The sequence below is a fragment of the Euleptes europaea genome, chromosome 7 (assembly GCF_029931775.1).
Source record: "Euleptes europaea isolate rEulEur1 chromosome 7, rEulEur1.hap1, whole genome shotgun sequence".
Lineage (NCBI taxonomy): Eukaryota > Metazoa > Chordata > Lepidosauria > Squamata > Sphaerodactylidae > Euleptes > Euleptes europaea.
The window spans coordinates 29339629-29366329 of NC_079318.1; the positions used below are offsets into that span (position 1 = coordinate 29339629).

At 42.5% G+C, this 26701-nt stretch overlaps 1 protein-coding gene across 3 annotated transcripts in view; it reads right to left on the reverse strand.

Moving 5' to 3' along the window:
• The window catches only part of PLD5 (phospholipase D family member 5), a 110266-nt gene that overhangs the window by 18908 nt on the left and 64657 nt on the right, over positions 1 to 26701 (reverse strand). For all 3 annotated transcript variants that reach the window (XM_056853058.1, XM_056853059.1, XM_056853060.1), the window contains 2 exons: positions 21486 to 21654; positions 11093 to 11207 (listed from right to left, as the gene is read on the reverse strand). In XM_056853058.1, coding sequence (XP_056709036.1) covers positions 11093 to 11207; positions 21486 to 21654 — 284 coding nt within the window. The remainder of the gene's footprint in view (positions 1 to 11092; positions 11208 to 21485; positions 21655 to 26701) is intronic.

Here is a 26701-nt window from a genome sequence, read left to right on the forward strand (position 1 = left end):
TTTTTATATGACATCTTTGGCAAAAATAAGCACTATAAGAGAATTGTTTAATGCAACTCTAGTATAGAGAGTCTTGTATTCTATCACTGCTGTGGCTGACCTTGCCTAATTTATCATACATAACGATTTTGTTTCAGCTCCCTAGCTACTATGCACATTACATCCCACAAAGAGACTAGTGTTGCATAGTGGTTAGAGTGCTGAACTGTGAACTGGGAGACTCAGAGTCAGACACTCACATGGGTTGCCAACCTCCAGGGTTGCCAACCTCCAGGTACTAGCTGGAGATCTCCTGCTATTACAACTGATCTCCAGCTGATAGAGATCAGTTCACCTGCATAAAATGGCTGCTTTGCCAACTGGACTCTATGGCATTAAAGTCTGCCCCAAAAATCTCCAGGTATTTCCCAACCTGGAGCTGGCAGCCCTATTCACCAGGTCATTCTGAGGACAAAATGAGAAGGGAAGAACCCTATACATTGTCCCAAGGTCCTAAGAGAAAGGGCAGGATAAAAACGGATTGGTAGTGGCAGAATATGTTAAAATGCTAGGGTGTTATGTAAAGAAAGCCAACATCACAAGCTATTGTCATAACCAGTAAAACGTAGCTGTGTGTATGGAGTAGAGAGATGATGGATCCCAAATCATAAAACAATGGGAAACAATAACAAGGTGATAGAGAACAATCTGTTTTCCAGGTGCTGTATAATTTTGGGTCATTTATCCCAAAATAGGGCAGGAGCCTGTATTTCCAGTCTTGCTACTGGAAAGTTCTTCACCGTAGATAGGGGTTGTACCGTAGGCTTCACTCTTGCAAAGAGTGCCCATTGCCATGCAACTACTGACACTACACTATGGGAATCTGAGCAGTCTATAAAATCTATAAAATTGATTGTGCATTCATTTCAAAGGTCTGAACAGGGAACCAGAACTGGGGATTTAATCCTGGGCAAACAGATTGAAGAAAAGATAATTTATATTCAATTTGTTAAAAATGTGCTTGTAAACTCAAGGTCACACTGAAGGCCATGCCTGGCATAAACAATGCACTGAAAACACAGGGAAATACGAACTGTTATTATAATTGCTTTCACATCACACTTTCGGTCTTTGGTATTTATGCTTACTATTTATACTGCAAAACTGCCAGATGAGACACTCTTGTTTTCTCTTTGCAAAGTATATTGCATATGTTTCCCACTAGATGAACAGCGGATTGAAGGAAACACCCACCCACTACTGGTTTGAACTATGTTTGTTCCTAGCAATCGGCATGAAGGAATCTATCAAGGACGGGCAATACAAATTGAGCAAGAATCCACAACAGATGCCATTCTATCACCAGCAATATTCTAACAATAGTATCTAACTTCATACAGATGGATTATTCTTCTGAACACCTATTAACTCCTCTATAAATAATGTTAGAATATTGCTGGTGGTAGAATGGCATCTTTTCCCATCATGTCAATGAAATTAAATGAAGAAAACAAGGAATGAATTGCCTGTTGCATATTGTCAGGGTTACATTAGAAAAGTTGGACCGATATACTCCTGGCTTTGAATGCAGCTTGATCTAGCAAAATCAGCAGCTGAGATCTTTCACAGTATGGAAATAAGCATCATCGCCTGTAATGTCTGCATATCAAGATCCCTCCCCTCCCCAAACCCCATCCTCCTCAATCTCTGCCCTAAAATCTCCAGGAATTTCCCAACCTGCAGATGGCAAGCATATATTTGACTGAACTTGCTGTTTGCATGTGTTTCGTTATTTGGGTTTCCTCTTCAATAAGCACAGTGGAGGACTATTGAAACTGAATGAGCATAAGTCCCTTCTCCTTTTTATCCTCGCAACAACCCTGTGAGGTAGGTTAGGCGGAGAGTATGTGACTGACCCTAGTGTAATGGTAAGTATAATGGTACCAAACTAGGATCTGGGAGATCCAAGTCTGAATCTCCAGTCCACCGTGGAACCTTGCTGGCTGACCTAGGGTCAGTCACATACTCTCAGCCTAACCTACCTCACAGGGTTGCTGCAAGGATAAAAAAGGAGAAGGGACTTATGCTCATTCAGTTTCAATAGGCCTTCACTGTGCTTATTGTTCATGTGAGCTAGGGACAGAGATATAAATGCCTGAGAAAAGAAATGGAAAACAACTGGTGGGGTAGGGTTGCCAATTTCCAGGTACTGGAATCAAACTACAAACTAGTGCCTGAAGTAGGAAGTTAGCAAAAGGAATGGCACTCATGGCAAAAAATGCAGAGAAGTACTCAAAGCTTTAACCATAAATATCAATGTAATATAGAAACATGAGTACAAGAACAAAACATAGGAACAATGTCCCTGTTATAACAACATAGGAATGGTAAGGTCCAAGAATGCCAAGAATAAGATAGGTTTCCGGTATTCCTATTTCGCACAGGCTTTTTCAGTTCTGGCAATCCCACGACGATCAATCATTATTCCTCAGAACATGTGTTCTATAGAATACATATATACATTATTATAAGTGAAAAATATTATGTACAGGGGCATAACAAATCAAAGCTAACAAGCCCATAAGTAAGTACATACATAGGATCAAGGCATGTAGCCATATAATACAAGCGGATGGGGGATCTACGTCATCTGCTGAGGGACGTATTCCCTCCCATATTTAAAGCCAAACACACAAATTAGGAACAGCTGTTATACTTACAACATTAGTGTTCCCATAATAATACATAAATCAAATATGTTAAAGATTCTAACAGTAACAATAAGATAATATGTTAAAGTCTACAAGAGTACCAGCAAGATATTTAGTGTCTAAACAAAGATACGCATCTAAGAAAGGATAAGAAACTGGATAATTCAAAATGGGTATTCAAGCCGTTTGGTGCTAAGGTATCAAATAAAAATATGAATCTAGCCTCCTGTTGGGCTAAAATACGGTCAACGTTTTGAATCTGATAGGGTCTACCTCGGTACTGCCACACTACGAAAAATTGCATCTCATGGTCGGCATTTTCATCTCTTTGTAATGGGCGGTGAGCGGAGCTTCTAAATTATTGTTTCTTACACGAGACCTGTGTTCTCCTAGTCTAAGTTTTACGCCCTTAATACCGGAAACCTATCTTATTCTTGGCATTCTTCGACCTTACCATTCCTATGTTGTTATAACAGGGACATTGTTCCTATGTCTTGTTCTTGTACTCATGTTTCTATATTACATTGATATTTATGGTTATAGCTTTGAGTAGTTCTCGGCATTTTTTGCCATAAGTGCCGTTCTTTTTGCTAACTTCCAGGTACTAGCTGGAGATCTCCTGCTATTACATCTGATCTCCAGCCGATAGAGATCAGTTCACCTGGAGAAAATGACAGCTTTGGCAATTGGACTCTATGGCATTGAAGTCCCCTCCCCAAACCCCGCCCTCCTCAGGCCCCTCCCCAAAAACCTCCCCCGGTGGCCAAGAGGGATCTGGCAACCCATTGGTGGGGGCTATTTTCCCCTCTCTCCTGCCCCAATTATTCCAACAAAAATATTAGAGGGGAAAAACTTAGCAACCCCCACCCCTATTATTATCCAGAATAATTTTGGCTTGTTTCTGGGGCTACAAACCTCTAGCTAGGAGCAACTGAATGCTCTGCTTCATCTGCAATTGGTAGATAACGGGTTCCACAACATCAGTATTTGGGACATCTGGGATTAAAACCATAGTCCACCACACATATGCAAGCACAATATACAATACAATGAATCACAAAAAAAGTGTCAACATTCAAATATGGGAGCTCCATGGGAATGTAAGAATGATTTCCAAGCTTTCCCCCCCTTTACTTTTTTTTTAAAAGAGTTGATTTTGTTTATCTAACTTTCCACATGATTTCCTCATTCCAGGGTGACTTACCCTCATTCTGTTGACCACCTCATCACAGGATCTGGTTTCCCATTTCCCTGCAAAGTGAATGAGAAAATGAGCCTGGATTTGATGTTGCTGGCGAATTCAAAATATATCTAAAGTGGGAGTTGTCATTACATTTCACCTTCCACCTCCCAAAGAGACCCAGTGGCTTAAGTATGGGCTTCAGAAGAAATGATGGAATAATAGCAGACAAAATAGAGAATGCCTCTAACATCAGTGGGACTTTGCCTTGCAAGAATATACATTCCCATAGAGTCTCTCAGATATTGAATGTTGACACAACAATTACTAAAGCCTTGCTGACTCAAATACATATTGCCAGTCACACACTACCTCCCAGGGTTGTTGTGAGGATAAAGTAGAGGAGAGGAGAATGATGTAATTTGGAGAAAGCTGGGATATAAATGAAGCAAATAAATAATGAATATAGCTGAAGATGGGGGAGCAGATAAAAGGTAGGCTGGTTGGTGGGTGGGAAGGAGAGAAAGGCCATTTATGCATGGTCACTTTAACCTCCTTTATTCCCTGTTTCAGCCAGGATCAAATTTTTCATTATGCACGCTATCTCATTCCTTGGTAGCTCAACGTTGTGTCAATGCAAAACGAACCCGGCTTTTCCCATTCCTCTTCTGGGCCGAATTAAACCATTCATCCTGGCTCGTTCCGGAGTTACAGAGTGTGCATACTGCATTGGGGGAAACACAGAAGATTGGCTTCTCTCACAGCCAATCACAAAGCAGTGTGTAAAGAGGTGGGGATTAAAGTACTTCCTGCTACCTTGGAGCTCTTTCTGAGCAAAAGAAAGGAGTTTTAAAATGAGGCTTGGATTTCTCCCCCCACTTCTTTCAGATTGCTCCATTTTTTGTTCTTTGTTCTTAAAATGCTTTTTTATGCGGCAGTTGGGTTTGGGGGGAAGGAAATCTTCTCTCATGGTAAGCCAATTACAGAGCAGCATTCAAAGGGGTGGGACTTGATTTGATTTTGGGAGACTGCTTTTCTGTATTCATGGTTCGATTAGCACACATTTTCGTCCCTGATCATTCAAGCCAATGCATACAGTTTCCCCCAACCCAGGTTACTTTAATGTGCAATGAACCCAGGTCCAAGCAGGGATATCCAGCCCATGCATAAAAGACCAAGGAAGCATGGAAAGCTGAGGATATGGGGCCTGCCAGGAGCAGGGAAGGAGGAAATCGCAAAAGGAAAGGGGTACACATCACAGAGATCAATAAGCACCAAACAAGGCATAATGATGCTATAGAAGAAGTACATTGGTACCCCAAACTGCTACTGGGACATTATTCAAAACTCTGAAAATGTGCTGTGCAATGGTTATATCTTCAAATTTAGATATACTTTCAGATAATTTTCATGTGGCCTGAAAGTGCAAGTGTGCCAGTGGATACCTTCTCTTGTGCCCACCAACACTTGCTGGGAATGTGGCAGATTTGACCGTGTTTGTTTTAGCACTTGGATTTGGACTGGGTGATTGTTTTAGCACTTGGAAGACAGCTTCCCTCTGTCCTGCTGACCTGGCTTAAGTACAGTAACTTCTTTGATCTGCTACAGCCTTTATGGTTCCCTTTTTGTGTGGCTTTGCAAATTCTGTCTGTTGGAAAAAGTTAGAAGAGCCAGTCAGCTTCCAATCTAACTAGTTTTAAGGGAGGGGGGGAGGATAGCCCTCTCCCCAGTGCCTTCTTTCCCTTCCCAGCAGCAGCACCTGGAAGTAATGGGAATGATCCTGCTTTGAGAAGGGGGCAAGAAACTGCACTTTTAATATTTTTCTGTTTCCTAAAGGTGATGGCAAGCATCAGGTCATTACTGACCCATGGAGTGACATCACATCATGATGTTTACTAGGAAGAACATGTTTATGGGATGGTTTGCCATTGCCTTCCCTAGTCATCTACACTTTACCTCCAGCAAGCTGGGTACTCATTTTACCAACCTCAGAAGGATGGAAGGCTGAGTCAACCATGAGCCAGCTACCTGAAACTGACTTCCGTCAGGATCGAACTCAGTGAGTGGGGGGGGGGGGGGCTAGCAAAACAACCTTTTTTTTCATTTCTGCCTGGGAAAGATACTGTTTTGTGGATGTGAAAGACAAATCTCTGTGTTGTGCTCTTCAGCTGTTGCAATCCCCAAAAAGCACAACGTTGAAAGATATTTTGAGACACAACACAGCACCTAGCAAATAATATAGAAAAAAAATTCTGGTCCCATAAAGAAATGTGTCTTTCTCATTTATCAACTCATTATCAAATGTTAATAGACACGATAAATTATAATTATATTGGGGCTTAAGGACTGCATAATTTACTTCTAAATTGTTATAACATCCCACACAGCTGAGAAATAACGTTACAGAAATAATACACAAAAGAGTAGGAGGACTTCTGAAAGAGAAATATTTAAATCTGGTAAGAACATGACCACATATCAATTCAGAACAAAACAACTGAATAACTAATTCAAAACAAGCAGAAGAGTAGAGTACTCCTGTGGAGAAAATGAACTTAGGCTTGCTTTGTACAAATTTGCTATTTCTTGTCACCACAATTCAGCCATACTTCCTTGACCCTAAATTACATAATGTTAGACTAAGCAATTGTTGCTGTGGAACATGGACTGGAATTGCCATTCAAAACGACACATTAGATGAGGATGCCACACTTGACCATGGGAAAAAACATGTGGATTCAGACTATCTGTCCCTTCGCTCACCTCAAATTTCAGATAAGATGAGGGACTTTAACAGTGCGTTCTTGACTTCTGAGGACGAAAGTCCTCAGGAGACCAGGAAGGGGCTGTGCCAATGTGGGGACCCCCCATGCCAGCATCCAGACTACTTACACCACCATAAGTGGCCCCAACGTAGGTGGGGAGGCCTGGATGCTGGTCTTTTGGCACTGCCACGGCAGCACCACCCCAGGATGCCATCAGGGCCTTTTGCCAGCATCCCACCAGCGTAATGGACCATGCAGGCATACCCCGCTGGGGTATCTGGGGCAATAAGGGACAGGAGGTGGCCTACAGCCCCGCCCCCTGAACGCCCTTGGAACGCCCCCTGGAATGCCTGCATGGTCCATTACGCCGGTGGGATGCTGGCGAAAGGCCCCGATGGCATCCTTTTTAGCTTTTTAGCAGGCACAGCCTCACTCGTCTCAATGGGGCGAAAAAACCCATTTAAAAAGAAAAAAAGCCTGGAAAGGGCTTTTTTCAAGCTGTCGGAGGCTGTGGAATGGCTTAGGAGGCACCACAGCGGCACCTCCTCCTCGCTGTCTGCACACACCAAAAGCTCAGGAATGGGCTGTAAGGCTCTAAATCAGTTCAAATATATGTCAGGAGGCCAATTTATGCAGGAACACTGCTCATACAAGGGCTATCCATGTGAGCAGAGTTCCAGGGGAACAACAAAATTATGCGAGATTATACATTCTCGTCTATAAAACAGGGACAATTAAAAAATAGTCATGTTCATTACATATATGTGGGAACATTAAAATCCTTTAAAATCTGTGCCTATAATACATTTCTAGAAAAGAAAATGGAAAAAAGCAGCTTCTCATTCTTAAAAGCTCATCCAGAAATCATTTGACTTTCAACTGATATATTTTCAATGGAAAGCAGAAACTTGATTTTGTATGCAAATGTTAACTTTTTAATCTCATAAAACAAAGGGATTTGTTCTTGCAAATAACAGTAAATCCATGACAATAACTGCATGATTATTTAGATTATTACTAATCATTTTTTTCATGTGGCTGGAGGAAGAAATGAATTTAAAGATCAATGAAATGCTAATCACCCCCTGTATTCACATAAAGAGATGAAAGGGGGGTATAGCTTAGTGGCAGAGCACATGCTTTGTACGGGGAAGGTCCCAGGTTCAAACCCTAGCAACTTCAGTCAAAGGGATCAGGTAGTAGTAGACTATGTGCCAGATTCCTTGGAGAATCACTGCTAGTCAGAGTAGACTACATTGAATTTGATAGATCAGTGGTTTGACTTAGTATAAGGCAGCCTCATATGTTCGGGTGAAACCAAGGAGCCCACTTGATAAACAATCCCACACCATTTTTTTTGGCATGCAATTCCTAAAGAGAAAAGAGATGACAAAAAGGTTGTTCTAGTTTTAGATGTCTTCTAATTTCCAGTCAGTTAGGTGGTGGTACCATGTTCTCAATTAAAAATGGCAGCTGTAAAATACCCATATGTAGATGTTTCCCTCCGCAAATTACTATCTGAACAGAATAAATGCAATAGAAATGATAAAATCAACGTATTGTCTTAAATGTCCCTATTTATGAAACATGCGCTCTTTATCAAAAATGGTAGTAAAGCAGAATTCATTATTGGTCAATTATTAGGGCAAACATGCAGATTATTCCCTAAATTTATAAAGCTGCAGGCAGCCATCTATTTCAAAAGGGCTTAAACAAACCCATTAAAATACTCAGCATAAAGAGATTAAAATATAAAAGGACCAATCCAAACAGAAAGACATGAGCAATGTTTCTAATGGATACTCAGGCATGTGTGAATCCCCAGTGAAAAACAGGTTCTATGGCAAATGTCTTCAAAAATTCCTGTTTTAAATTGGGGGGGGGGGGGATATTTTTCAAGAACATTTTCTGGATCGCTCATATGAACTTCTATCACAAAGGCATAGTGGCTGCCGCACCTCTGAGACTCTATCTCATGCTGTTCCTTTATTGTAGGAATTAAGCTTTCATGGGTAAGGAAGGAGGGGAGTCTCTTCAATACAGAGATATTATAAGGAGTGAGTAAAAAACCAGAGTCAGATTCAGGTTGTCATTTAAATAACCTGAATTTGGTTATTAGCAGTGCAATCTTAAGAACACTTTTCTGGGTGTAAGACCCATTGAGTAGAGTTCAGTCTACTTGACTCTAAGTGGACATGTTTAGGATTGCAACGTTTACATTGGAATTAAAGCTACAAAGAAATCACTCGTTTTCCATTGGTTTCAACAGGAAATTAATTTCCATCCCACTTGGTATGGAATTCTCAGGGATTCCACCCTCAGCCAATGGGTTTCCCCCTGCCAACTTTCAGGCAGATAGGAGAATGCACCCCCCATCTTAAAAACAGAACAGTAAAAGGACTTCAAGGAATGGAGGTTGAACAGAGGGGGTTTGTTTAACATTGTGGGTTTTTTAGGGGGTTGGTAGTGAGAATTTTGTGTACGTGTTATTTATTATTTATTATACTGAAATATTTCTATACCACTTTTCTGTTGCACACATTTTTTTTTATCAGGGCCCTTGATACTGAGGTTGCAGGAGAACGGAAAGGTACCACCACTAGCTTAATAACCAGCAGCAGTGGGGAAGAACATGGCGGGGTGTGTGTGTGAGACAGGTATTGACCTGGTAAGGGGAAGGAGGGTCAGATATTTAGTGTCTGTCCCTCATTCTGATCCCTTTCAGACAACAAGATCATGTCAACCTATCCTGATGCTTCTGGTGAACACCAGGTTAGTTATGGGGGAACAAATGCTATCCAGAATTTGATCATGGCTGAGAATGCCAACCTGTCACACATGAACACATATGACTCCAGACTAGTCTCAGAGGTCTTTCACATCACCTTCTGCCTGGTCCTTTTAACTGGAGATGCCAGGGATTGAACCTGGGACCTTTAGCATGCAAAGCACGGATTCTTCTACTGAGCCACAGCTCACAGTTGAGCACCAGCTCAGACTAGATCATTAGGGGGAGGAAAATGTTACAGTTCATTTGCTTTCCCCTGGATGCTTAGTCAGACTTCCATTTTCAGTGCATATACCTGGTGCTGGAGATGAAGTACGGATTAGAAATTCTGTCGCTGAACCTCCCAACTTCCTTGTCTATCAGACTCTCCACCAGTCTTAAACCTGGTGTTGAAGTCCCTGAGGATATTAATATCCACAGAGACTTCATCTGTGTCTGAGTCCCCAAACAAATTTGCAGATCATACATTTGAGCTGATCTTCTGTACCAAGACACAGTTCAAGAGCTGAGAAATAGGAAAGATGTCTATAATTCCCTTATCATGAATTTCCTGGTTACCTCAGATGTTTGAGATGTTCTGGATATCTGATATAAGGTACCTAGGAATTTCCTACAGAGCTCATTATCCCTGGTTTAAAGAGTTTGGGCTACGAAACAGTTTAGTTGACAGCTAGAGCCTGAAGTGGAGGAAGACTTGATACAAATGTGACAAAACAACACAATTTTGTACCTACATAATGGTAGTGAAGGAAGGTAATTTGTCTATTACCACTGCATTTGTGTTGTTCAGAGGTGGCTTTTACGATATATATAGAAAGTGTAATAGCATTCAGACAGTGTAATAGCACTCTTCCAAGTTGGCTTGCTTGTCATTAGCCTAATGCTGAAGAATTCTAATTCCAGCAACACTGCTGTTTTCTTTAATCTCAGTGGGCATATCACCAGCTGCATATTTATACTCCATGGAAAGGAACACACATAGGAGGACCTATACACTGGCCAGATGTGCAGCCCTGCCATCTGCCATATTAGAAGGGATATTTAAGAAGATCCCCAAGGTGGAGAGACTTTGCCCATGTAACACAGGGGAGCAGGAAACCATTGAGCATGTATTTTTTTAGATGTCCCCTCTACAAGTCAGCCCACTTCAATATTATTGACCCTTTGATTAGGGAAATGGGCTCTGGTGATGAGGGTGAATGGACCAAAATGTTTCTGCTGGGAGACAGCTCACCAATCACCACCCAGGTCACAAAATACTGTGCAGTAGCAATGAAGCTATATCGCCTTAATGTACTTCCTTAAGCTGTGGAAATGTAAAATTGGGTGATTCCTAATTTTGTTGGCCTTAATTGTAAACATCTACTCTGCATGGTCAGTTTCTGTTTTATCTGGCATACTAGCTGCAAATAAAATTTATTTATTATTATTATCTCAATGGGCATGATCCAGACACCATTGAGGAGTTTTATTTATTTAAATGGGAAAGATAAGAATGTGCTTAACTCTCTGACAGAGCTCAGTGGAGTTTAATAGTGCTTATTTTTGCAGTGCAGTCTGATCAATTCTTTGCCATTTAATGTGCATGAAAAAGTCCTTATTTTAAGGAGCAAAGAAGACATTTTTATGTTCATACCAATGTGAAGCAACACAAAGAACCTGGTCTTACCCTTTTTTTTCAAGTTGTGTAATACCTTTGATTTCACTGGAAGAATATCGGTCACCAGTTTGATCTCAATGTTTTCAGACAAGAGATTTTGCAATTTCTCGAAAAGATGTTGCCCCTGTCGAAAACAGCAAAGGAAATATGTCCGTGAATTGTTATTAAATTGGGACACATAAAATAATGCCATAGAATAAGATGAACCCTAATATATATTTTCAATTTTATATTGTATTATGTTATCATAATGTTGAAATTTGAGGCACCACAGGGAATTGAGTGGTAGAGGATAAATGAATGGGAAATCCCCCCCTCCATCTGAAAAGTGTCACCCTCTGGGATTCTATATACATCTTCATTTCCCCCCTGGTGGACTCTCATCTGCTATCAGCATTCTAAAGGCAATAAGCATGCTCATTCCCCATCAAGCCATATCATTCTACAGCCTCCAAAAGTGGACCAGCCCCTCTCCCAGTAATCATTTGTATACCAGGCTCTGCTGGTACCCTCGTCCTTCACAAATCATAGCCATGCTGAACAAGATCTGTCCACAGGTGGTAGGGGGCTCTCTTGAGCAACCTCACAGAGTATCCAAGCAACATGACCTTGTACTCATGGGTGACTTCAACTTCCCTGATGTGTGCTGGGAGACAAACTCTGATAAGTGCCCAGAGTCACACAACTTCCTGCCTGCCCGGCTGACAACTTTCTTTTTCAAATAGAGGAAGAAGTTATGAGGTGCTCAACCATACTCGACTTAATATTAACCAACAGGCAAGAATTGGTAGATGGGGTGGAGGTGGTGGGGACCTTAGGGGGAAGTGACCATGTCCTCCTAGAATTCCTTTTGCTGTGAGGGACCAAGGAAGTTTGTAGCCAGATGTGTATGTTAGATTTTAGTAGGGCAGGTTTTAATTAACTCAGAGGCATGATGAGAGTCATTCCATGGGCAAGAATGCAAGAAGGATAAGGAGCAACTGAAGGCCAGAGTGGAGGCCTTTCTACAATTGATAAATTCCAAGTGGTAAAGATATACAGCAGGGGTAACTAGGTATCTGGATTTTTCTGGTGCTAAGAAGAATGGTGCTCTCCCCAGGTCAGCCTGGCATTCAATATCTTCTACCCTTTGCTTCATAAAGCTTGCTGCTTGTTCTATACAAATGGCTAGGGTTGCCAGGTCCCTCCTCTCCTCTGGCGGGAGGCTTTTGAGGCAGAGCTGAGGGGATCATGCACGCATGCACAGATGAGACAGCGCGCGTGCGCGTCAGTTCTGGTTTACACTCAGAAGTGCTGCATTGCAAGAGGCCTTTTACCACTCAAACTCCCAGTTTGAGTGGGAGTTTGAGTGGTGAAAGGCCCCCTGTGATGCATTTACACCTGGAGGTGCTGCATCACAAGAAGCCCTTTTCCACTCAAACTCATAGGGCCTCTCACGATGCGGCACTTCCGGGTGTAAACCAGAAGTGACATGCTGCAGTGTGTAGGCATGCATGCACGTTTGCCCACCGACCCTCAGCTTGTTGGTGGGCAGGGGAGTGGATTGGTGGGGGTTTGCCCACCACCTCCGGGCACCTGGCAACCCTACTCATGGCTAATAGGGAAGATGGAGAAAGGCCCAACCAGGCCAATTTGTTAGGTACCTCTTTTAGCCATGCTGATTGAAATTTATCCTGCACTAACAGGGGTGGCAAGCCTTGGGGGTAAGATTTAGTTTAAGCCATAAAGTGATAGAAGCCACGCAAACCCTTGCCTCCACCCTCACCAATCCTGCCTCCAATCTAGCTGTGGCATTTGATACACCATGAGGTAGGTGTGGGGCAGCTCTCAAGAATTTGGATTGGACCTGTTCCAGAGGGACAAGGATGGATGAGGGTAACCCAACCTTTAAGTATTTGAAAGGCTGTCACTTAGGGGAGGGCAGGGAGCTGTTCCTGTTGGCAGCAAAAGATAGGACTCACGATAGTGGGTATAAATTATGGGAAGAAAGGTACTGGCTGGATATTAGGAAAAAATATTTACAGTAAGAGTTGTTCAGCAGTGGAATCAGCTATCTAGGGAGGTGGTGCCCAAGGAGGGCAGTCTTCAAGCAGTGGCTGGGCAAACATTTGTATGGGATGCTTTAGGCTGATCCTGCACTGAGCAGGGGGTTGGACAAGATGGCCTGTACAGCCCCTTCTAACTCTACAATTCAACGATTCTATGTAGGAATTTCTACTAGGAAGCCAGATCAGGGTTAATGTATCCAGTTTCTCTAAACCGGTGTTGTGTGCTTGGACACGAGTGGCACTTCTCCATATCCTCCATGTTCACCAAGCAGATGCAGGAGAATATGCAACCTCTGAGCATGTGTGTCAGATTTCTCCTTCCTTTGCTTGGTGGAACACATGATTTTCTACATCAAATATGTACCCCTTTGTGATAACATTATTACTGTTATGTGTTTAATATTAATTTAGCAGTCACAATGTAGTAATAAAGGTAAAAGAGATAAGGCTATGCTGAGGTTGCACAAAAGCATGGAATTTATGAATGAGCATTGTCAATGCAAAGAGCAAAGTAGCAGCGAAGAGCTATTAAAATAATATATTTTTTAAAATTTCTTTCTTAAACTTGCTTTAAAAATAACTCGTATTGTATCACTGTGGTGCAAGGCAAAGAATCCAATAAAAGAAAACTTTCACTTCCTTGAAAATAGTGTAATAGTGTTGGGAAAGGAAGGCACTAGCTAGTGTTTTACAGCTCTCGTAAATGAACAATTGTTCTTTAAAGACAGCTCTGCATCTGGTTAATGGATGGGTGTTAGCTTATTAAGTATTTTCATCCTACCCTTCCAGTCTAATAAAAATCTCTTGCATGGGTAACAAGAAATTTAAAACATCATACTAATGGCCTTGTGGCTAGACAAGCACCACGTGCACATTGAAGCTGCCACAAAACAGACATCCATACAAACAAAACTAGATCAGGGCATATTTGTCCATCAGCTTTGTCGGATAACTTAATCAAGATTTTTAAAAGTATTTATTTTGAGCATTTTAATAGCAAAGCCAGGAACATGAAATTTAAAGTAAAATTAGAGAGACACCTCCATACGAAAATACACTTAAAGCAAAATCCAAATATAAAAATGTATGGAACAAGGCTGGTGGTCATTATGATGCAGTTAGGTTACCATATAATAAGGAAGGGGTAATTAGCTTAATGCCCTTACCTGGATGGCCCAGGCTAGCCTGATCTTGTCAGATCTCAGAAGCTAAGCAGGGTCAGCCCTGGTTAGTATTTCAATGGGAGACCACCAAGGAATACCAGGGTTGCTGTGCAGAGGAAGGCACTGGCAAACCACCTCTGTTAGTCTCTTGCCATGAAAACCCCAAAAGGGGTCGCCATAAGTCGGCTGCGACTTGAAGGCACTTTACACATACACTTTACACATACAATTAGCTTAATAATAAGCTTAGTGGTACAGCATCTGCCTTGCATGCAGAATGTCCTGGGTTTGATCCTCAATGCTCAAGTTAAAAGGATTAGGTGGCAGGGGATGTGAAAGATCTTGACCTGGGACCCTGGAAAGTAGATAATACTGATCTCGATAGACCAATGGTCTGATGTAATATAAGGCAATTTCATGTCTTCATAAACTAAGAGTTATAGCTGCACAGAACCTTGTCTCCTTCAGTACTCAGCAATTTAAAGTCGTAGCATCAATCATAGCTCTTTAAGCATGGTAACTTGTTCACACAAGCATCTGTTATAAAATTATCACACTGGTTGGTGTGATACACATCCGGAAACATTGATAATTTTACAACAGATGCTTGTGTGAACAAGTTACCATGCTTACAGTGCATTCCTCAGGAGAGTTACTCCAGTCTAAGCCCATTCATTTTAATGGGCTTAGACTGGAGTAACGCTCCTTAGAAATGCACTGTCAAAGACCTATGATTGGTGCTACTACTTTACATCAGATCACACAAGATATAAGGGTTTCTAATTTCTGGATGTGTTTTTAATAATCATGTTTTATATATATGCCCACTGAGGAAGGTCCAAGAGGCCGAAATGTGAATGGTCTATTGGTCATTTATATTATATATATCATCAACTGTATTGAATATTTCAGTAACAGTTTACACTGGTGGTTTTATATGCAGCCTGTATTTCAGGCCTACTGTTTTTATCATATCTTCTTCAGTACTCATTAGGGTTGCCAGGTCCTACCTCTCCTCCGGCGGGAGACTTTTAAGGCACAGCTCAAGATCGCGCGGCAATGTGTGGACGCGCTGACGCGCGTGTGCATCACTTCCGGTTTACAACCGGAAGACCCGCCTCACGAGAGGCCTTATGCCACTCAAATAAGGCCCCTCGCAAGGTGGGACTTTCGGTTGTAAACCAGAAGTGACCTGCAGTAGCGTGTACGCGCGTGCAGGTTTGCCCGCCGACCGTCAGCTGGTCAGCGGGCAAAGGGGCAAATTGCCGGGGGTTTGCCCGCCACCACCGGGCACCTGGCAACCCGTGTGTGTGTGTGTGTGTGTGTGTGTGTAAAGTGCTGTCAAGTCGCAGCCGACTTATGGTGACCCCTTTTGGGGTTTTCATGGCAAGAGACTAACAGAGGTGGTTTGCCAGTGCCTTCCTCTGCACAGCAACCCTGGTATTCCTTGGCGGTCTCCCATCTATATACTAACCAGGGCCGACCCTGCTTAGCTTCTGAGATCTGACAAGATCAGGCTAGCCTGGGCCATCCAGGTCAGGGCGGCAACCCTAGTACTCATCAGTATTCCACAGCATATTTCCACTATGAATGATGAGAACAGAAGATACACAGCTATCTGTGATGTTTTCTGACATTCCAAATCTTTCAAGCATTTTCATGTAAGTGTTTCCATCATGCATTCCTACAGATTAATAATGCGGGCTGTTAAAACAGAAATATAATAAATGTAGGGAATGTTTCTGTTTTTACTCGATATGCTGCACATTTCACTGCAAAAACATTTGAGTTGATCACTCAGTCATGCCAAGTAGCCGCAAATGTCTGCTGAACCAGTTTGCGGCCGGTTTTTCCAAAACTGCACATGCACAAAGATGCCGCTGATTCAAACTGATCAGCATCACTGATCAGCATTAGCATCACTAAGGCCTACTTAGAGGAACATCTGAGGATAGGATTTTACTGAAACCCAACATTTATTGATTTAAATTATTTGTGTGTGATCTAATTGTCTGTTCAAACAATTGCTGCTGAGTGAAGCAGTTACGCAGCAAGGTTGGGGGGATAACAGAACAACCGACTGCATGAGAATGCACATGTGTGAAAAGCCAATTGTGATGTACTGCATGGTTAGTAAGGAATACAGTCAAATAACCTGCTGAACACTAGGGTTGGCAGCCTCCAGGTGGTGGCAGATCTCCTGCTATTACAACTGATCTCCAGCTGATAGAGATCTGTTTATCTGGAGAAAATGGCCGCTTTGACAATTGGACTCTATGGCATCGAAGTCCCTCCTGGCAGCCCTACTGAACACTCACAGACAGATTGACAAACTATTATTTAAAATTCAGGTCTTTGTTCACAACTGGTGAACAGGACATGAGCCAAACTGGAAGGTGTTTAAGCACCCCTGGTTTTTGCAGGTGATAGCTGATAGTAGCAGTTGTGAGTGAGTGATAAAGTTTATTGTCTGTGGCCGAAGGCCATCACATTCCACCATACAAAACATTAAAATAACATAAAATATCACAAAATAACATTAAAATAACTTTAAAACAGTTTGACCCACAAGAAACTAGTATTTAAATATGTTAAGTTCCCTGATTAAAAACAGCTTTAGCTTGGATTTTCTTAGCTGCTAAAGCAAAGAGTGACACTTTGTAGGAAACATCAGGATTGGTGTCCGATGGGAGAAAGAGCAGCTTCTCTGGATCTGGAGAAAGATTTAGTCCCTTTAGAATCGCTCCAGGGAATTTAAGTCTGGGCTCTGTATAAAGAGGACAGAATAAGGTGTAATGAGTTAGGTCCTGTGGAGCGGCCTCACAAATACATAGGCGAGAGGCCCATGGTGTTCGGGAGTAACGTCCAGCTATCCAAGCCTTTGCCATGGTTTGAAACCGGAGGGAGGTAAAAGTTATTCTGAGGTTACGGAAGGGGATGATAGTAGCAGTTTGACAGGAGCTGTTTACTCAGATGCATAAGCTTTTGTTGTCGCTGTGCAATCTTTTCTATCCTAATGAAATGCATATTCAGACATTCTTCTTCCTTAATATCCAAGGAAATGAGACCGAGTCTCTGATAAGCTCTTCAGAATTCAAATAAAGGAGACATTTGAAGTTGCCAAAATCATGAAACAGGCATGATGCCAGCTTAATAATAGCACCTTGCAAGATATGTAACATTTTAATGCAAAGTTAAAATAATTTCAATTTCCTGCTCAACTGTGAATACATGGAGAACAATATCTTTAAAGGTCTACTCAGAAATAATTCCTATTTCATTCAAAGTGCTTTACTCCCAGGAAAATGTTCTTAAGGTTGCAGCCTAAGAAGCCTTGAGCAAGTTACTAGGCTCAGGCTAGCCTATTTCACATAGCTGTTGTGAGAGTAAATGAGATAAGGGGACATTGTAACCCTCTATGTACCATTGTTACGGATACCATGGACTGGCAAAAAAACAAATCAGTGGGTTATAGATCAAATCAAGCCGTAACTGACCCTAGAAGCTAAAATGACTAAACTGAGGCTAGCGTATTTTGGTCACATTATGAGAAGGCAAGAATCACTGGAAAAGACAGTCATGCTAGGAAAAGCTGAAGGCAGCAGGAAAAGACGAAGACTAGGGCTGTTGATTCGGTTTGGCCCGAACTGAAAATCAGCCGAATTTCCCCTGATTCGGTGGTTTTTAGTTCGGGAGGAACCGAACTCAAAACTGGCGGGCAACCGGGGGGGGGCGAATTCAGCGAGTTCGGGAGTTCGCGAATAAATTCGGCAAATTCGGGGCCGTCAGTAAGCAGCATAACCGTCAGTAAGCAGCATTCTCCTCCCCCGGCCAATCGGTGGCCAAGCTGGGTCTTCTTCTGGCCAATCAGTCAGGATTGAGTACTGGAGGAATCAGCTGATGTGCGGCCTGGCCAGGGAGAAAGAGAGAGAGAGCGAAATCCTTGTGTGTGTGTGGGGGGTGCTTGTGCACATTCGCTCCTTTCTGTGGCTGCAGGGGGCGTATTTTTTGGGGTACAGACACAAAACTTTCAGTGGAGCTTCAGATGAAGCTTCTTAAGATACCCCCCAAGTTTTGTAAACATTGGGTCAGGGGGTCCCGAGATATGGGCTCCCCCCCTTTTTCTTTCCATGGCTGCAGGGGCGCATTTTTGGGGGTACAGAACCCAAACTTTCAGTGGAGCTTCAGATGAAGCTTCTTAAGATACCCCCCAAGTTTTGTAAACATTGGGTCAGGGGGTCTCGAGATATGGGCTCTCCCCCTTTTCCCTCCCCCCTTTTTCCATTTATGTGGCTGCAGGGGGCGCTTTTTTGGGGATATAGCCCCCAAACGTTTAGCATAGCTTCAGACAATTATTCTTAAGATACCACCCAAGTTTTGTAAAGATGGGTTCAGTGGGGGCAGAAATATCGCCTCCCCCCTTTTCTCTTTCCGTGGCTGCAGGGGGCGCATTTTTGGGGGTGCAGATCCCAAACTTTGAGCGGAGTTTCAGACCAGTGTTCTTAAGATACCCCCCAAGTTTTGTGAACATTGGGTCAGGGGGTCCCGAGATATGGGCTTTCCCCTTTCCCCTTTTCCCTATTGGGATGAATGGGTCAGCCGATCCTGTGCATCTTCTCCAGAGCAAAACGTCCCGTGCCTAATTGGAATCATCTTGGATTACAAGTCCTCTTCAGCCCCTCTTGATGGAACAGAAGACAGCCACAGTAAGACCCCTTTGGGGGCTTTAATCTATAATTTTTCTCCTGTGTATGTGTGTGTGTGGGGGGGAAAGCAGAGTCTGTGTGTGTGTGGGGAGGGAGCAGTTTCTGTGGGTGGGGGGGGAAGCCAAAGGGGGCTTTCGTCGGTTCTGCCTGGGGTGTGTGTTTCCCCTCGAGTCTCTCGCTCCCTGGTTTGAGGGGGGAGGTTTCAGTTGTGTTGCAAAGGTGTTGTTTAACAAGGTTGTGTTGTTTTGCAGTTGTTTTGCAGTTGCTTTGCAAATTTCTCAGCTGTTGTCGGGCTGGGAGCTTTGTGCGTGGGCGGCAAGCTCTGCTGAGAGATGCACATTAAGGGTGGGGGGGACCCCTTTCAGGGCCCATATCTCAGCCCCCCCTGACGAAATCTTTACAAAACTTGGGGAGTCTTTCAATAAACGTCCTTTGAAGCTCTACCGAAAGTTTGGGACCTCTAACCCCAAAAATGCCCCCCCCCAGAGCCGCGGAAAGGCGTGATTGTGTTTTTAATGGCTTTATTCGGCCGAATTTTTTTCCGAACTTTGAATTCCCGCCGAATTGAATGGATCCGAAGTGGGGGAGTTCGGACTTCGGCATATCCCGAATCTAAACGGGCTGAATTCGGCCGAATCCGAACTATACTGAATTTTTTTTAATTCAACAGCCCTAACGAAGACCCAACAAGAGATGGATTGACTCAATAAAGAAAGCCACAGCCCTCAGTTTGCAAGACCTGAGCAAGGCTGTCAATGATAGGACATTGTGGAGGACATTGATTCATAGGGTCGCCATGAGTCAGAAGCGACTTGATGGCACTTAACACACACACATGTACCACTGGGAAAGGGTGATGGCGAAGTCTAAATAAATTCTTTTATATATTTGTCATTGCACAGTGTTAATTCTAGGAAATGTTCAGATACATCTGTGGCTGGAAAGTAACTCTGGAATGTCTTTGTTTTATAACCACCATGGCACCTTGATGACTGGTTTTGTTTTGCCTGGCAATATGAGGTTGGGGAGGACCTCAGTGAGGGGAGTGACTTGCCAAATGCATACACAACACATGCTAATGCTCTAGTGGCTGTAATCAATAAAGCTGTAGCCTACTGTACCCCAAAAGGGTTTTTTCCCTGCCTCCTCCCTCTGCCTTAGGACCCCAAGCGGTAACTCTGTAGATCTATGTGAAGGTATTGCAATACTGACCATTTCAATTCCCTTTCTAATAACCCTTAGCATAAAATTTGCCCTTTTCACTGCAGTTGCTCAATGAGTCAGCATTTTCTCTGAATTATCCATTATGACTCCAAGATCTCATTCCTGTTCAGTCACTAGCAATTCAGACTAGGGTTGCCAGGTTCTCCATCTCCTCCAGCGGGAGGTTTTTGGGGCGGAGCTGAGGCACAGATCGCATGTGTACGGCCACGCCAACGTGATCGCATCACTTCCGGCTTACACCCGGAAGTGCCGCATCGCAAGGGGCCTTTTACCACTCAGACTCCCAGTAGGGTTGTTCCAGATAAGTTCCATATCACTTGAATGGTGTTGGTACTAATCTGTATCTGATATATTATAGTTGAAAACATTCAGAAACCTGCTACAAATATCTATCTATCTGAAGTGCAGTGGAAGAACCTCTGTTTCGCATGCAGAAGATTCCAGGTTCAATCCCCGACATCTCCAGTTAAAAGGACAAGGCACTAGGTGATTCGAAAGACCTTTACCTGAGACCCTGGAGAGCCACTGCCTGTCTGAGTAGATAATACCGACTTTGTTGGACCAATGGTCTGATTCAGTATAAGGCGGCTTCCTGTGTGTTCAAAAGGTTGCTTTGGTTTTCAATGCTACAAGTTACCATATTTATGTATCACTCAGAAATTAAGCACAGAAAAGTGAACAAAAGTTTTCAATAAAGTTGGGGAACTTAATGCACCTTTTCTTGGGGAAAAATATTATTTGGGAATAGCCTTGGTTACAGATTGAAAAGTCACACTAACTTAGAGGATAGATCATGATGGGTAGCCATGTTAGTACATCTGTATCAGTAGGAATGAGCAAGAGTCCAGTAGCACCGTAAAGACTAACAAAATTACTGGCAGGGCAGGAGCTTTCATGAGTCACAGCTCACTTCTTCAGGTCTAACTTAGAGGGATACTTCTCTTAGCTATCTGGATCTTGACAAAGGGGATACAACTGTTTATATAATAAAAATATGAACATATTGCTGTGACTAAATTGGAGGAAGCTTTTCCATTACCCATCAACTTTAGTGGTAAACTTTTCATGTGACCTGATTCCTATGACTTACCTTGAAAAATTATTCTACAGCTAAACAACTTTTACAATAAGGAAGTCTAATATTCACTGCCAGCAAAACAGATGTTCTAAACTGTATCTCAAGATTTCAGAGACAGAAGCGGATGAGCAGAAAAATGCAAAGCTGATGAAGAAAGACATGAAAGTTTAAAATAAAGCATACCTGGCATGCAGATGGATGACTGGGACTGAGGTCCCATTGGGAAGAAACTATATCAACAGACTTTTTAGCCATATTAAGTAAATTCATCCAGCCTTGGAAAAGAGACAAATGGGATGGCGCACTGTCTGAATAGTTTATGCCTTCGGGAATATTTTCCACAAGAGCAACCCTGAGAAGACACAAAGAAGACAAGACAGTTTACAAAACTATTTGCTTAAGTTAATTTTGTGTGTGTGTTTCAGAAGGCATCATTAGCTTTTGTTTCTTAAGGTATCTCTTGCAGTCCCTGAAGGTACTTAGCACACCTTCCCCCCCCCCCCAGTTAAATGCAAGATGAGGGATATGTTCAAGTACTTGCTGCAATTTTTTTCTCGAATGAACAATTTGAGATTAAGAAGTATTTGAGGTAATAGCAGCTGAAATTCCTGCAAACTTCCCCGCCCATTCACTTAAGATGCCATGATAATCAAAGAATTGGGAGTATTAGCCCAGAAAAATAAATTCTGAAATATCAGCATGGAAATTTAAAGAATTTGCATTCAGCTCCCATATTTCTTGTTACATCCCCATCCGTATATTTTATGCATAATGGTAGATGAATGTTGCCCTTGTTCACTGGGAAAGCCTTAGACTTTCCATAACATCTTCCCTTGCAGTTGCTTTTCAAAGAACACGATTACCTTTACGATTGCAAGTCATTTTTTTCCTACACTCACTTCCTGTTCTCTGCAGAAAATAGCGGCAGAATCAATGATGGAAAGTAGGTAATCTTGTTTTCTCTTTTCCATTTGGCATATGGTTCTTGGAAAGCCTCTTGAAAGTATTTCCTGTAATCTGCTGACATTTCCTAATTATATATGGCTATGCATGTCAGAGGGTGGAGAATGTGGCCTAAATATTGCTCACGACACTCCCCTTTTTGTCAGGAAAAAGGGTGATTCACTGCTTAAATTTACACAGTTGGGGAAAGGGATTAGTACCCTTACAGTGCAATCCTATGCAGAGTTACTCTCGTCTAAGCTGCTTGGTTTTAATGGGCCTAGAATGGTGTAACTTTATTTAGGATTGCACTGTTAATGCACTTTTTTTAGTACTTAGAAAGTTTTTTCCCCTGTTTCTCTGGAGTATTTTGTTTTATCTCTTGAAGTGATATGAAGAAGAAACTCACATAGTCATTAGTACTGTACCTCTGGCACTACAAATCCTGGATTCATAACCACTTATTGAAAGCTATTTATTTATTTATATCAACAATTTATGTTCTACCTTTCAGCCCAGTCAGGGTCACCAAGATGGCTAAAACAGAGCAGTATAAAAATACATCATAAAACGAGTTAAAAACTAAAACTAAAATGCATAAAAATATATAAAAACAGAGAATCATCCATTAAAAATATAGAGCAGGAATGCCAGACTAAACAAAAAAGTCTTCACCCACTGTTGGAGGATAGCCATAGAAAGGGACAGATGTATGCTTCAAGATATTACTTCAAAAAAAACTTCAGAGATATATACTTCAAAATACTTCATGATATAATGAGGGAGACAATTTAGCTCTTGAAATTGCTGCAATTCATATAGCTGTTTCCCCCCTTCCTTTCTCAGACCCACCTTTGTGAATAACCTGCATGCATATACAACAGGCCCTCTCCACCATTTCACACAAACCATACCAAGTCTATTTTCATTGCACTCCATTAACCTGTTAAGCCCTGCTTCTCTTTACTTCCCTTAGCCACTGCTGGCTCCTTCAAGCTTATTGTCAAGCCACCTCGAGCCACGAGGAAAAGTGGGGTATAAATGTTTTAGTAAAGAAATAAATATTGTTGGGCACTTTACCTGAGATTATTCTTACTGTAAATACCCCGTTTGCTTTGTTGTGGCCTCACCTGCCCTGACTGCCCTATTCTAGTTTGTAAGGTGTGTGTGTGTGTGTGTGTGTGTGCGCGCGCGCGCGCGTAAAGTGCCATCAAGGCTTAACTCGTTTATGATGTATTTATGGTGACCCCAGCAAGGAGCTTTCAAGGCAGAGGTGGTTTGCCATTGCCTTCCTCTGCAGAGCCTTCCTTCATGGTCTTCCTCCCAAGTACTGAACCTGCCTAGCTTCCAAGATCTGACAAGATTGGGCTATACCATGCTGCCTTCCCTCCTTCATGTCTTGCTGAAAGGGCAGATTACACAGTGTAAAACAAAGCATGAGACACCCCATAAACAATGCCACAGGACTAATTGCAAAAATTAAAACAATGCAAAAAAAAAGTATCAGACATAAATGGTGTAAAAAAATTGAATTACAAAAGTAGAAAACCATGCAGTACAAGAAAGATAACACATACAATAAAATGTAGAATGGAGTACAATCCTGCTCCCTTTCTAAAAGCACCCTTCCGAACCATTCCATTATACTACATTTTGTGATCTCACTGTAGAGATCCATTTTACTTCATCACAGCCCTACACTCTTTGCAAAGCATGCTCTGCTTCGTGGAATAACAGAAGAGTGGGCGTCTTCCTGGCCTATTTGCATATTGGCACCTTCAGAAGTTTTTTTTTCAGATGAGGGAAGATGTTGCAGTGGAGCATAACAGGAGCAGCAATTATTTCTGCAGATATGAAGTCCAAGGCTTGATTTGATCTAGAACCCCCTTATTTGTCTTTTTGCCAGTCCACAGTATCCATAAAACTCACTGCCTTGGCTCTGCCCCAAAAACCTCCCACTGGAGGGGGGGGCTGGTGGCAACCCTACCACCAAGCACAGCTGCAAAACTGGCCAAAAGAATATTTATTTACTGGCCTGACAGTGCTTGACACTAATGTGTATTCCCTCTTGAATACAGGTTTATAGAGATTTTTTTCCTCCCACAAGGCAAACTGCAGATAACAGAATTGATATAGGATAAATTGTATTTATTTACTTCATTAGTGCCCCACCTTTCGCCCCAGTTGGGGGCCCAAAGCAACTTGCATTGCTCTCCTCTCCTCCATGTTATCCTCAGAACAACCCAATGAGGTTGGTTAGCCTGAGAGTGTGTGACTGGCCCAAGGTCACACATGAACACATGAATCAGTCTTCTACTGAATCAGACCCCTGGTCCATCAAAGTCAGTATTGTCTACTCAGACTGGCAGCGGCTCTCCAGGGTCTCAGGCTGAGGCCTTTCGCATCACCTATTTGCCTAGTCCCTTTAACTGGAGATGCTCGGGATTGAACCTGGGACCTTCTGCATGCCAAGCAGACGCTCTACAAACTGAGCCACAGCCCCTCCCCAAGTCACCCAGCAAGTCACCCAGTCACCCAGCATGCCTTCATGGTAGTCTTCCAGATCCTAGTCCAACACTCTAACTACACCACACTGGCTCTCAAGGATTATGGAAGTTGTTTACAGCTATAGTGGTCCCAAATCAAAATGCAAAGACAATCCACAATCTACACAGTCTATCTTTTATTAGGAGCAGTTACAATGACACAAGAGCCCTGTGGCACAGAGTGGTAAGCTGCAGTACTGTAGTCCAAGCTCTGCTCACGACCTGAGTTCAATCCCGAAGGAAGTCGGTTTCAGGTAGCCGGCTCAAGGTTGACTCAGCCTTCCATCCTTCCGAGGTTGGTAAAATGTGTACCCAGCTTGCTGGGGGTAAAGGGAAGATGACTGGGGAAGGCACGGGCGAACCACCCCGTAAACACAGTCTGCCTAGAAAATGGGATGTGACGTCACCCCATGGGTCAGGAATGACCCGGTGCTTGCACAGGGGACCTTTACCTTTTACAATGACACAAAATAGTGTGCAAGATTTTGAGTCCTCCCCAACATTTCTTCGAGCTAAATGTTACAAAGTAAAAAAAAAACATGGGAGGGGGCAGAAAAACACATTTTTCAGGCCATTATTTTAAAGGCCCTTTAATGTCAGCATCTTTCTGCTCGATGCCAGAGGACAAGTAGATATCCATTGCTAATCAAAGAGTACCTAACCCTTAACCCTGCTACAACTTAAATTGGGTTCTCATATGACTGCAATTAAAAACAGAAAAAGAGTCAGATCACATCTAGTTTGTCCCTTATTTAATGCCCTTGGAGTAGGAAAGCAAGTTATAAATCAGTTTGGATAGATCTATGAATATGGGACATCAACAACTCTTCAACTTGAGTGCAATTTGTCCTTCATATTTTGGTATTTTTTTAAAGCTCAAAATTCAGACTTTTTAAAAGCAGTATTCTGTTTTGGTTTGTTTCACTTGCAAGCGATTATACATGGCAATGATTTCTCAAGGGTTATTTAATATACCATTAATATTGACATATTATACCATAATGGATGCTTTCATACCATCTCCGTTTTAGTCCCAAGCAATTTAAAGATTTAACAAATTTAAGATTTATGGTAGGACATTTGGAAAGGAGACGGGGGGGGGGCAAGGGGAGACTAGCAATGTCAGAGAATGCAAGTGAGAGGAGTAGTAATAGCAATAGCCAAGCGGCCTATTCAGTCTTGCATTAATGCACAGCCTGAAGGCTCCAAGTGTACCAGAACACTGTGGGTGAGCATAGTTTTGCGGAGAACACTTATAATTAAGGTAGTAAAAGACCCTGGACCCTGGAATTCCTTGGTTAGAATTTTTCAGCTTCTGGCTACAAAACTCTTCAGACCTACAACTGAACAGTAGTTACTGTTTTTCATTTCATTCTCTCTCTCTCTCTCTCTCTTTCTTTCTCTCTCTGGCAGCTGACACCAGGTCTCAACTGTTCCAAGTTTGTATCTCTAAATATATATTTATTTAAAGCATTTATATCCCGCATTCTCTCCTTAGACTCAAGGTGGGTAAAAATACAGCTGCAAGCAGCAAGGTCACAGAAACACATTAGTCATCAAGATAAAAACAAAGATGCAAGGTAAGAACAGATCACCAACCAATTCAAACTGAAATCAGGAATGAAAAAGCACATATTAAAAACCACCATGCAAATTAAATAGGCTTGCCATTGCCCTCCTGGGGGCAGGGGTTCCACCACTCCCAGTGGGTGCTTCCCTACCCCCACGTAGCTGGCCAGTGAAGGGAAAAGGGTGGCAAATGGAGGGAAACTCCGACAGTGTCCCAACATGCTGATGTCACTCCCTGTGCACCAATAAGTGATGTCAGTGAATCACCAGGGGATTGCCAGGGATGCTCTGGCATTTGAGCAAAACTCTATGGTTAAGCCCAAATGCCAGAATACTCCTGAC